Raw genomic sequence first — 13,569 nt, forward strand, 5'->3', positions numbered from 1 at the left:
CTCCATTTTTAGTTTGAGTTGTGACTGAGCCATCAGGGTCTTTGTAATTTTTTTTTCTGTCAAAGTGAAGATGACATCTTATCTTGTAGCTGTTTTTATAGCTTTTACTCAGAAGTTTATCTATGAATAAAACTTAGAAACTTTAGTTCTATATAGTGCCAGCATCCAGAACCAGAACCTTTGCATTGTGAGACCTAGAGAATGTTATTGTCCAAAAATCCAGTTTTGAATCCCTACCCTTGAAAAGTAAGTACTCATAGAACTTATTACAATAAAAGGGTGTTAGGAAGAAGGGCTATGCACCCAGGGCCTTCAGGCAACACGAAGAACAAGCAGAAGGAGAGATGGACTGAAATTCGCTTGCAGCAGCCAGCCAAGGAAGGAGTATTTGCTGCTCTGGGGAATATCTACAGCATCAAACTTATGAGTGACTGAATCCTTTCCTGTGATAGCATTTTCAACACGGTACTGCTTCTGTCTCTAGCACACCGAGAAAACTTTAAAGGCAAATGAAGGATAATCACAATCAACAGAGGTGCTCTTATTTATCATAGGGTGCAACAGAGAACCTTAATTTTGAATATATAAGCTTCCTAACGAGGAAATGGAACATTACCAGTACTCCATCATTGCTGAAATGTATATAACTCACATATTGATCCAAGCTGGTGATTTCTACTGCACTTCTAAACTGTTAGTTCTCAGTACTTTCCTGGCTTGAGATATTTTATGTTAGACTTGAGACAGTGAACACAGCATACTGGTTTGCTAAAGTCCGTTTCTAGTTCTAATTTCTTTCAGTAAATGGAAAATATTTGACAAAAAAAGAGCCTTTGAAGTCATGTCAGATTTTGATTTTGTTTTTATTTGTGGCACTAACAGACATCAATATTTTATAATATATAATATATAGTCACATTAAATGCAGATGGCTAAATATTCTCGTGCTTTCAACAGTCCATAGCTATACATTTTAAATTCCAGCTTAAAGAAAAAATCTGCCACCATTGTAGCCTGTGATTATAAAAATGTAAATGTACAAAGTTCTTCTTCAGTTTCATTACAATATAGGAAATGTGAAAAAGCATTTTCATTTGTCCTTTTTAAGTTAATCAATTTAACGAAATATTTTCAAAATATGTACAACAACAACTACCAAAGTAGTTAACATTTGAAAAAAATGCTGCTATAAATACTTGTGAGACAACATACAACAGCCATACACATTAGAAACCAAGGGCCAACTTATGCATGCCCTGAACAATAGACCACAAAAGTCCTGATTACTGACATAAACCAGCTCCACTTCATTTTACAGTGCAGAATGAATTCTACATCTTGGACCTCTATACTCTGAATCATATTTATAATCTTCACAGTCTGTTGCAAATAGAGATCCTTTAAGGTGGCTCAATATTTTTAAAGTTCCTTGTTTGTTACCAGGGTTCAGCATATCTGTGCACATTAGCATTCTATACGTCATACCCCATAAGTAACTTTTCAACAGACACTGTCTCACATTCATTATTGATTGCCTGCTTTCTCAGAGCTCCAGCAGAGATACAAAGTTAATTTAATTTTAAAAACCAGTGACCCCAGCACATGACAATTTAGGTATCCTAACTTTTTTCTTGTGATTGTTTTTTATAGATCTTTACTCTGGTTTTCACCCTAATTGTTTACAGCCCTTCTTGAAATCAAAAAAGAAGCAAGTGAATAGTTTGAAACACTTACATATTTTTAACAGCTGGAAATGAGAATTACTTTTCAGATAGCTAGCAAAGTTTTTAGTTTTGCCCATAAACACAATTAAGTATTAACACGGGACTGCACAGTGTTTATATTCTTATTAACCTGCCAACAAGAATAGTTTATTGGCAACCTTAAATATTCAGAGGCAAAACACAATTCCTTGGCACAGAAGCTTTACAGCAGAGCAACATATTTTCCCCTTAGAACCATTATGCAGGAACACACAGAAAATTAACTACAACTTATTTTGGCTTGTAGTCAAGAGAATAAACTAAACTTCTTGATGTTTTTTTGCCACTTCAGACTTTGAATGATGATTATGGGTGCATACAGGGTTAGATTTTCCAGTTACCTATTCTTTTTACATGATTCAAACGAGCAGAGGGACCTGTAACAAAGAAAAGCACATGATCATTCAAGATATTTTTAAGCCTCCAACTGTTGACATTGTTAACCAAACATTCTCCCGTGGGGCTGTTTTCAAGCTTGGTTTCTTCATCTGCTCCTTGAGACTACTTAAGCTTATCTGTTTTTTTTTTTTTTTTTCTAGCTATATCACTTGGTCTAATGAAAAGTGCTATCCTTCCCTAAAAAACCCACACCTCAGACATCCTTAGGTATTATGTTTGCAATTGTGTTATTTCTGGAGCATAGGTGATGCATTTTTCTGTGAAATTCCTTCATTTGTGGAATGAAGCCCAGGCTGCAAGTATGCAACATCTTTCAGCCAAAATCTGTTCTGTTATTGGTTAGCTGTCACTGGCCATAAAAATGAATTGATGAGTACTTTGCTTTCTGATTGAATAAAGGAAACTCCCAGTGGCTTTGATTCAGGAAAACACTTACACAAATGCTTATCTTCTTTCCCAGTCCTCAGGTCATCTAAGCATATGCTTAATTTTAAATACATATGCTAAGGTGCTCTTCCAAATTCAAAGTTACTGAGCTTTGATTCTATCAGAGAGATATACATTAAGGTCACCACAAAAGCTAAACAGGAATAATGCATTTGATCAAGTCTAAATTTTCCATTTTGATCCTTACTCTTGAGGAAAAAAATAGGTCATGGTATAAATTAGTAGCAAGGTGAAGAGTTCAAATTATGTTTTATCTTCCTTTTTCAAACAGAGTAACAGCATGCAAACGCCTGCCTCTCACTGTGCATGGGAACTAGAATCACTTCATAAGCTCATTTGACTACCTGTATATCAAGCTTGGCCAACCTTATCGTTGGGCCTCCTGCCTCATTTCCAGCACACCAAAGCCTACATCGACTGTGGCTTTGAGTCTGTAATTTCTTTCATTGCACCCACAGATACTGATTATAAGAAGCAGTATTTGTTCATTCACAACTATACTTCTCTGCTTATGCAAGAAGAATAGTCCACTGCTTGACATAAAGGTATGGAACTAGGCCATGCTTCCTAGAAGACACTCAACATGACATAATTCCGATCGACACATTACTTGTTGACAACCAACTCCAAATTATCCCACAGAACACAGGGACTCCTTGCAATTGGTGTAGTAATTATCTTACCTGGCTCCTTTGATTGCCAACAGAATGATACACTGCACGTATCAAGAGCTGACGTGACCTAATGCTGATGCCAAACATCACCATGAATGCTTGTGAGAACTGTGATGGAGCCAAATTAATTTTTAAAAATCTCAGTGAACAAACAGAAAAAGCTACTTTGGTGCAATTCCAATCTTTATTGGAAAATACATGGAATCTGCAGAATCTCCCTTGCACATACCATTAAAAAGTGGTCTGAAGCAATCACTTTACCAAGAGCCTATTCTTCAGACTTGCTTTCCCCATCATGTGCAGACAAATTCCCCTGCAATATTTCTACCAAATCTCTGGGTACAACTCTACCTAAAATGAGTATATGGCATATAAGCTAAAGCAACTTTTATAGCTTCCCTTTGTTGAGTAAGATTTTTAATCCTGCATGGACTTGTGCTGCAACTATACCTACAGCTAGACATCTAATGGGTTATTTGCATGTGTTGTTATGGTTTTTTTTTCCACAAATAGTCATGGTAAATCCCAAGGCAAGTTACATAAGCACAAAAAATACACATCCATTGATATAGAGAATTTCAGACATCTAGCTACATTATCGAGATGGCAAATAGGAAGTTAAAAACTGCACATAGAGATCTAAACTACATGATAGTGTTTGGCACAATTTAAGGAAAACACTAATTCACTTTTAAAATCAGAACATTAAATGGTACAGCTCTATGACCTGAGTTCTGTCCACCAGAATTAGCCAAAATTTGGTCTCAGAGGAGCTGTTTACTTCCTAGATCAACTGATTCTCCTTTGCTCGTGTGGCAGACCCCATGGCTGGGACAACCTTCTTGCTAGTGAGACATGTTCATTTCTTGTAAGTAACGACCAAAAGCACCAGGGAACCCATCATGGCTGGTGGCTTCACTTGATGCCACCCCCCTGACTTGCTGTTACACTTTGGATGTGTTGAACACCTGTCAGGTTCCTTGACAGACCATTTCTAAAAATTGGAAGAAAGGGTTACTTCCTTGCACATTGTCAGATCTCTTCCAGGTTGGTAAATTCATGCCATTCCTGTAACACATCTGTGTCTCCCTTTCTTTTGGGTAGGATCTGTAGTGTAACCACTTTCTGGCAGGTCTCTGAAATGCTCTGCATTAGAGATGAACCATTTGACTGAGCAGGCTCAACTGGGCTTGGCACCTGCAAAAATTTTCCTTCAGGAGTCTGTGGACAGCAACAGTGCAATAAAACAGAAGCTATTTCTTCAAAACAAAGAGTGATTTATTTGCCCAAACAGGCACAGTACTTCAAAAAATGGATTAAGGACGAGAGAGGAGAGCTATACAAATACTATCTTACCTCTACTTGGCATTTCCCTCAAGCATCTATTTCTGCTCTGGTTTCTTTTGGCTGACCCAATTAGAGACTGTGCTGTGCAGACCCTGACTCTCAGCAAAGCAAGGTCAGCCTGCAGCAACTTCTCTCCTCATTTCCTGCACAGCGAATTTTTTAACCTTAAAGTTCATGACTTTAGCAAACAGCTGTGTAATCAGGGGAGGAGTGGAGGAGCTGCCTTTTCACAGACAGTACTTGAGCTCAAATGTTTGTTGGGATGCTCCTTATCTAGGTAATTGGTTGCTTTTTACATTTGCTTCCCATGACAGCTATGTTTGATCTACTTCCATTGCAACTAACCCCACATAAATAAGCACCGAGTCACGCATAATTATGCAACACAGATTCTTCCAAATTCTCTACAATATTAGCTAAATAAATGACTTTGCTGTCAGCAACGCAGATTTTTCCCAGTTCTCCACAATATTAGCTAAATAAATGACTTTGCTGTCAGAAGCCTTTGTCCCAGAAGACTTTGAGAAGACAATGGAAGAGAAACAGATGTCATTACTGAACTGAACTACCTACTCTGCTGTCTAGTTGCTGCAACCAAAATCTTCCAGAAAGCAAAGCCAAAAAACAGTGCTGTGCTCAGATCTCCAAATCACATCACAGAACTTTGACAGAGGAGGCAAAACAAAGAAAAAATTTGCTTCAGCCCTGGCACAAAGCAAACTGTCAGCCACTGCCTACAAAAAACTCAGTGTTCCTTAGGCATGGATAAAGGAAGAAAACCTTGATATCCAGCTATTATGTATTCTCTTTCTTCTATGGATTCAACTTTTGCTCTCACAAGTTTTCCAACTGCAGGGAAGGATCAGAATTTGGCTCTCAATATAATGCATAAAACTAGAAGAGATATTAAAACACACTGGATAGAAAGCCTTTTCAGAAATCTGAAAACATTTTTACTTTAATCAGTTATCAAGGGCATGAGATCTCAGATGTCAAAGTGTCATGATGACTTTGGCATACATAAGACTAGCTTGCATATCCAATATCTGGAAGGACAGCACAGTAATAAGAAAATCATACTCTGTCTTGGACAAAACACTGCTCTCTTTTATTTTCATAAGAGACCTATATAAAGAGATGTACTCTTCTGTTGTTTCAATGTCAAAAGTAGCAAAAATTATTCTGTCTTGGAAATGAGACAAGACAGGCACAGTATTTAGCAGAATAGATCAGTCTATCTGGGGCACTTTCATGACCTGCACTGGTTATCCAAGTGTTTTGAAATAAATCCCCAAAGATATGATAAAGAGAGTAGAGCTATGGATCCCCCTCAGAGACTTCTGTAAGAGCAATGCAGTTGGAAGAACTATCTAGAAAACAACTGCATGAAGTACCCTTGAATGTTCAAGTCCCATTTTTTTCTGTCAGTTGGTGAAGTGGGGAAATAAAGGACTGACTTCTTCATCATTTGTGGCCTTAGAATCACAGAATTTCTCAAATTGGAAGGGACCCATAAGGATCATTGAGTCCAACTCCCTGCTCCTCCCAGGAATGCCTAAAACTAAACCATATGACTAGGAGCATTGTCCAGCTGCTCCTTGAACTCTGTCAGGCTGGAGCTGTGACCAGGTCCCTGGGGAGCCTGTTCCAGTGCCCAACCACCCTCTGGGGGAAGAACCTTTTCCTACTGTTATATGAACTTCCCCTGACACAGCTACATTTCATTCCCTTGGAAGCTACTGCTGGCCACCACAGAGAGGAGATCGTGCCCTCAGCTCAGCTGCCCTCCTCAAGGAAAGCACTGACTGCAACGAGGTTGCTCCTCAGCCATCTCCAAGTTGAACAAACCAAGTGTGAACTCAGCTGCTCCTCATAATTATATGCATAACATAGATGTAATTTTTCACATGAAAAATTAACTGCACATCAAGGTTTCTGATGTAATCAGACCATGCTGATGTAAATTTCCCTGAAACACTGATTTTTTGTGCCATTTGTCTGATTTTGTGGAATTTCTGGTTGATCAGAAACCAGATTTTTTTGACAACTTTTGAATGTTAAAATTTAAATGTGTTTTTAAATTATTTAAAAGAGGACAAGTGAGCAAGATTAAAGTCTATTTACACGTTTATGGTTGGCATCAGCTAACTCATATGTTGGGAAAGCTACATCTGCTTTTCTACATTCCCTTAAGTCCTTGGATCAAAGTCTATTCTTGGATACTGCAGTACAATATTGGGATGCCTCCACTCAGGACAATTAATCTGCTTCTCTTTACCTAGATACACAGTGTAATTTGAGATTGGGAAGAACAAACTTTGATCAAAGAGATAAGTAAAGTTACTCCAAAAATCATACACAGGCAACTGAGCATTTAGCCATCTGGGAGTTGACCGATTCACATCTAACCACAAAAGTGAAACACAGATAATTCAATTAATAAAGTTCAGGCAGACATTAAATTGACCTCACAGTTTCACTCTGTGCTCTCAGCACATGTGAGCAAGGTTTAAGTATTGGGAATCAAGGTCTAGGACACACTATGGAAGTTAGGAGAGAATGTTTATTTATAAATTTATAAATTTATAAATTTATAAATTTATAAATTTATAAATTTGCTTCAGGGCCTCATATCTGATCTTTCTTAGGCTCATCTTGTCTAAAGGACATCCAGTATTATCTCAGATAATAAAGAATGAAATGGTCATGAAAATGCTTTCTGAAATTATAGTCATGCTCTTGATGATCTCTTTAATAAATTACATTGTCTGTTCACATGGTTACATATATGCATGGGTGTGTTTCATTAGCTGTTCAAAGGTTTCAAATACATGCCTGATCTTTGATTCAGTTAGAGGAAACAGTGCATGTATCTTCTGATGGAAGAAAGAAATGTTTGCCTAGAAGAGCTTAAAAATGGTTCTAAAAACACAGCAAGCATAGGTTGTTTCAACCACAGTAAAATATGAAAGTACATTTACCTTTCTTAACTTTGCTGCTCCGGCACCAGAGCGAATGGCCTCCAATAGGGCTTGCCTTGCCTCCATTGGATTACCTGAGGCTGTGGCAGAGGATTTAGGAGCTGCTGCTGACAGCTGAATGGGAGGTGGTGGTGGTGGCTGGGCAGGGGCAGGTGGAATACACAGCTGCTCTTCCTGAAGGTCTTCTGCCTTCTGCAAGGACCGTTCTGCGTCCCTAAAATGCTGCAGCTCTTGGGAGGCCAATGAGGAGATCTGCTCATCATGCAGTTGAAAGAAGGTGGTTAATATCAAGCATGGCTAAACTGTAATTATTTGACATTTGATTCACTTTCAGTACCCCAATTTCACTTTTCTTGGATGATGTAGAACCCACAGAACTTTTGTTTGCTCATAGGGTTGAACATCTGTTACTACTCAGTCACATCACTCAGCTGGGCTGATTACCAGCATTGAGGAATTGGCATTGAGTCTGTCTCAGAAACTCAATCTTTATTTACTGTGAGCTTCAGCATCCTGTAACTCTTCTTGGCATGCAAGGTAAGAGAGAAAGTTGGACTTGGTATTAATTTGGAAACAACCACAAGGGTTTTGGAATCAGGAAGATATATTAAGGCTGCAGTAGCCACCCAGGAATATGATTACTTTTTGCAGTCTGGGCTGCACAGAAATAATCTCAGATGACAGGGAAGCTCTTCCAGATCTGAGCTCTCAGACATAGCTTCACTGAAAAAAAAAGCCATTAAACCTAAAGTTTCCAGCCATACTTAAAAACAAACAAACAAAAAAAACCCAACAAAACAAAACAAAACAAAAAAAAAAAAACATACCAGAGACAGCTACGTGAAAGCACTGAGGACAAAATCAATTGATAATTCTTCCAACTGTGTTTCTGTGGAATTTCAGAAACTAAAATTTTTGCACAAATTACCAGCTTGGAAACTCATCCTACTTTAAATGCATGCAGGCAAAAAAGACAGTCTTTCAGACTAAGGCAGCTTTTTCATCAAGTGTGTCAAGAGATACTTTTTTCCATTAATACCGTTACTAGTAACAATCATGATGTATTGTTAGTAATTACAATGATTCAGCATTTATTAGGAAATTCAGAGCTATGGGCCAAATAGGTCCATTATAATTCATTTCTCAGACAAACTGAAACACAACTTGTGGTGAAAAATTAAAGGATTCATCTCCCCTAAAATAATCCAGAGAGCGCCTGTATTACATTCCTTCCCTATACACACAATATATATATATGAGCATCATGTCATATTAGATAAAAGGCAAACATTTGAGACAACATGAAACGGACACCACATCTGTATAGCGCCCTGTACACACACAAACGCACTGATTTAACTAGCACAGGTGATATGGTGTGAAAAAGAATATGGTTTCCAGGCAACTTCCTTTAAAATCATGGCAAAAACTTCTCTGCCAGAGGAAAGTATTTTAAAAAGTCTCTGTGATGACTTCATTGTCAGAGCCTCTTTCACAAATTGCTATTTATTTCTAATGAAGGCAAAATGCAGTTAAGTATGTGTGAAGATTGCTGCTGCTTAGCACATCCTGCTCACAGGCTCAGAGGAAGCTGTGCCCTACCTGCAGCAAGGGCAGTAGGATATTTGAGGGGTGAAGTAATTCCCTAACACAGGCAAGAGAATTTTTCTATCTCATGCCAGCTATCTGGATATGTGCTAATGAACTGAGTCATTGCACGAGGGAAATGGGAACCTCCTTGCCAAGGATACATCTTTGGCCGGATTAGTCAACTGAGAGAAAACTAAGGCTAGAACAATGCAGGTTTTGGCTATTAGGAATAAGAGATGCTTTAATGGTTAGATAAATCTTTCAGAGAGAAGGAATCATCCTGCTGTGGTGAATGTTGATGAAACATCAGTATCAATCACTTGCATACAATTTGCACCATGTTAGCAGATAGATACACAGCATGTATGAAGAAGTCCTAGTGTGTTTTCAGGAAGCTGGGATTGGATATATGTGGTAGGTAATGCAAATATATTAGTCCAACTGCAAACTCCTAAACTACAGCTTCTCTGTGCAGAGAAGCTGTGGATGTCCCATCCCTCTTGGTGTTCGAGGGCTGGTTGGATGGGGCCTTGAGCATCCTGGTCTAATGGGAGAGGTCCCTGCTCAAGGCAGAGGGGTTGGAACTAGATAATGCTTAAGACCTTTCCAACCAAAACCATTCTAAAAAGAGACCCCATCTAAATGTGAAAATGATGAACATTTGATGTCTTCTATGTACACTCCCTGTAATTTTTTTGGATTTCTACATGCTTCTTTCTAAGCTAAAAGCAGACTATTTGAAAGACTTTTAAGTTTTATAGCAGAGAATAGGGTTGGACCTGCTGTGCTGTCTGCCTAAGTCAGATCTGGTCTTCTGTCATATGGTTACCCCCTCAACTTCTCTCTTTGCAGCACAGTGTTTCATTTGTGGGATATTTGGGTTTGTTCAAAACACTTAGAAGGAATAGACTGCGCTTCAAAGATCACTTACCCTCTTGAGTCCTTACCTTTTTTAGCTTTGAGGTGCCACTGTGGCCCCTAATTGCTGCTAGTAGGGCTGAACGCTCATTCTCTGGCTCAGTGTGTGAAGGTTTCCTATGATTGCCATTTAGTGCACCGTTTGAAACCTAGAATATGAAGGGAATAAAACTCACATTGTTATTAGATATTTACTTAGATATAGCTTGGAAACACCTTTTGGCACTTGTACCAGAGTGCAAACTATGAAGACTAATCAGTTTGTCTTTTTTTGGCCTGTTTGTAAAACCTTATTCACACTGGTGAATAAGGGTAAGGGTATGTGTAGATAGTAATGCTGTACTTAGAGCTCCAGTCCATAACCCCTTAGCATGAAGTCAGTGGCATACTATTATCCCCTAGTAAAACAAAATGCAATTTTCTTTCATTGCAGGTATTTACAAGTTTTCTCCATGCTGTGTGTTCCTGTTTTTACATAACACACTGAAATGAGGGTTTGGCTCTTAGACTAACCTCAATTACCTCTCGTTTATCTGTATTGATGCCCCCTCTGCCTCCTCTAGCTAGTGCAGCAGCCATGATGTTGCATAATATACAGGATGTGCAGAATAAGCAGCAGCTTGGTCTGCATTTTGCCATTATAAATTTTTCAAATGCCTTGCGTTTGCCAGCTCACCAGCAACTGTACAAGTTACCAAACCTCTGGTGTCTGAGAGAGTGAATATAGAGCTCTGCAGTCTGATCACATTAAAAAAGCTTTCCACTTTACCTTTCTGAGTTTCTCCTTTCCCCCTCCTGTTTGAATGGCTTCCATTAGGGCACTGTGCAATGATGTGTCTTTTGGAACTGGCTTTTGGATGACAGGTTTGAACTTCTTCTTTGGTCCAAAAATATTGGTCTGCACATTAACATCCAGGTCTCCAACAGTATTAACATCTGAATCATCAGGTTTCTCCTCCTGTTCTGACTCTGCATTTGCTGCTGCACCATTTAGCTCAGGAGAAGCTTTAAGTGAACTAACTTGTACACCATTAGCGGGACGCCATTTAGTGACTCGTAAAGGCGAGCTGAAAGAGGATGGGACTCCTTGGAGATCAGGAGACTTGAGGGATGAGGCTGAGTTAGTGTGGGTCAAAGTCTCACACTTCTGGTCAAACACAGTCTTTTTCTCTGCTACACTTTGTTTGCTGTTTAAACCATGATCATCTTCTGCACTGTTGTTACCCTTTGAAGAGGATTTAGTAAGTGGGACACTGGCATTCTTTTTATAGAAACTCACAGAAGTTGCTTGATTTGATGCCCTGATATTAACTACTTTGTTTTCCATGCCAGAATTATCACCAGGTGTAAACCTGTGGGATGCTTTCTGACTACAAGCAAAAATACTTGAAATGTTTTCTCTTGTTTCTGCTGATTCTGTTTCCACAGGGCTATATTTGGCCACAATAATACATCTTTTTGGTGAAACTTCTGCTTCATTCTTAACCTCTCCTGTCCCTTGCTTGTTTTCATCTTTCTCGTTATATTCCATAGGGTCAGCTTTAAAGGTAGTTGCATTGATGTGTCTTGCAATAGCAGAGGCAACATACTGACTTGAAGTTCTCCTTTGTGGCTTTACGAACGGGAGTTCCAGCTTGTCCTTACAAACGGCTGGGGCTGCTAATGGTGTTACCTGGGACTGTGTAACTGAAAGAGCTGGTTTGGTCCTTTCATTCTCAGATTGTCTTTCAGCTACCTGGGTAGTAACAGTTTGTGGTGCTGCAGGTTTTGGAGCTGAAAGACAGACAGGTTTGTGTTCATGTTTTATATTAAAGGGCTTAGAGTTTGTGGTGACTGCTGACTTTTTAGGAAAATGCTCAGCAGAGTCATCACTTTGCTTTTCCATAGAACTTGACCTCCAGAATGCCTTCACTCTCCCAATATGAATTTCCTCACTTTCATCAGAAGAAAAACCTTGTACATGCTTACTAACACTGGTGTTTGGGCCTATAAGATTACCCAGTTCATCTATCTTAATGGCACCAGTGGAGACTGAAACTCCTCTATCAAAATGTCTTACTTCAGGTTTGGGAGGAACAACTTTAAATGTTGTCAAACCCATTTTAGGTTCATAGGTTGATCCTGAATTCTGGGCACGATGACACCATGTGGGTGTTGATGTGACTTCTACTTCCGTTTTTTTTGCTGGTGGCCATTTGATTTCTAACTCTGATTTACTTTTTTTCAGAGATCTCTCCCTGCTACTACATTCATTAACTGGATTTAGCTTCTCTTTTGCGGTACTGATTTCAGCCGTGGCTTTGGAGCGAGATGGACTCAGCTTGGATTTACATTCCTCAGACTTCACACCATTTTTAGGAGAGGGATCCAGTCTTAAGTTCTTTTCATTCCTTTTTTCAAAGGAAGATGTGAGAGATTCAAACATATCTCTCCTCTGTTCCACAGGCAAGGGAATGAATTCATTTTCAGATTGTTGCTGATATATTAGGTCCTTGCATACAGCTCCACCATCTGTGTGTCCCTTATCAAAGGAACCTGCATTATTGTTTTTATTTGTGAAGTTTCTTGCATTAACAAAGTCAGCTGAGATATTCTGTGAAACCTTAATCCTCATCTCTTGGTTTTCATATGCGTTAGAGGTGCTAACTTCTGGAGCATCATCTATGATTGTTACTGGAACAGAAATCGAAACATCTTGGGTGGCTTCAACTTTTCTTATATGTGGGTTGAAGGCTTCACTGGTGTAGTCAGAGTCAGAGTTACTGACACCATCCACTGCAGCAAAATACACATATAATGTTACATATAGGAAGCATTTAGGCAATATGACTATAAATTACACAAACAGCCGGTACAACTTTAAGCAAACCATGTATTTTAGTTACACACTAAGTAATAGGCTTTTTTTTATGCCTGTGTTACAAAAAAAGGAGACATCCAGGTCCTTCTTATTGTCTGGTTGCTGATTAGAATCAGCAAAATATTCCTGCAGTTCTCCTGCTTCAGCCAGTGGGAAACACAAATGCAGCTGAAAGCAGAATTTCATCTATTGTTCATACCTTATCTTTGACTAACTTATCTAAGTGATAAACATTTCACCACATGACTCCAAAGGAGAAATATTTCTAAGAAACAGCAAGCAACTCCAAATTATATTTCCCAGACCTGGTTAGTAATAACAGTCCAGCTGAAGGATTTCCTTGAACAAGCAAACCAAAAACCAATACTTTTATTTTTTCTCCATTCTTCTCACTCTTTATTACCAGTGACTCCAGAAGCCTCATTGTGCAAGAGGTCTATATATCCTCTCAAATTTTCTGGTATAAATAAAAGGTTACAACACAAGCTAAGGAATGGTTGTGTCTGAGAACTCACAAGAAATCAAATCAGACTCAATTCCATTGCAGAAGTAGTAAAATGAAGATGGGAAGTTAAAAAAAAAAAAAAAGA

General features: G+C 38.8%; 1 protein-coding gene across 2 annotated transcripts in view; it reads right to left on the reverse strand.

The window, feature by feature from the left end:
* Positions 1-844: 844 nt before the first annotated feature.
* COBL (cordon-bleu WH2 repeat protein) overlaps positions 845-13,569 on the reverse strand; it is a 155,629-nt gene continuing 142,904 nt past the window's right edge. For both annotated transcript variants that reach the window (XM_053957926.1, XM_053957917.1), the window contains 4 exons: positions 10,889-12,894; positions 10,149-10,268; positions 7,612-7,863; positions 845-2,140 (listed from right to left, as the gene is read on the reverse strand). In XM_053957926.1, the coding sequence (XP_053813901.1) occupies positions 2,123-2,140; positions 7,612-7,863; positions 10,149-10,268; positions 10,889-12,894 (2,396 nt within the window). In that variant the 3' untranslated portion in view covers positions 845-2,122. The remainder of the gene's footprint in view (positions 2,141-7,611; positions 7,864-10,148; positions 10,269-10,888; positions 12,895-13,569) is intronic.

This window comes from Vidua chalybeata, chromosome 1, assembly GCF_026979565.1.
Source record: "Vidua chalybeata isolate OUT-0048 chromosome 1, bVidCha1 merged haplotype, whole genome shotgun sequence".
Lineage (NCBI taxonomy): Eukaryota > Metazoa > Chordata > Aves > Passeriformes > Viduidae > Vidua > Vidua chalybeata.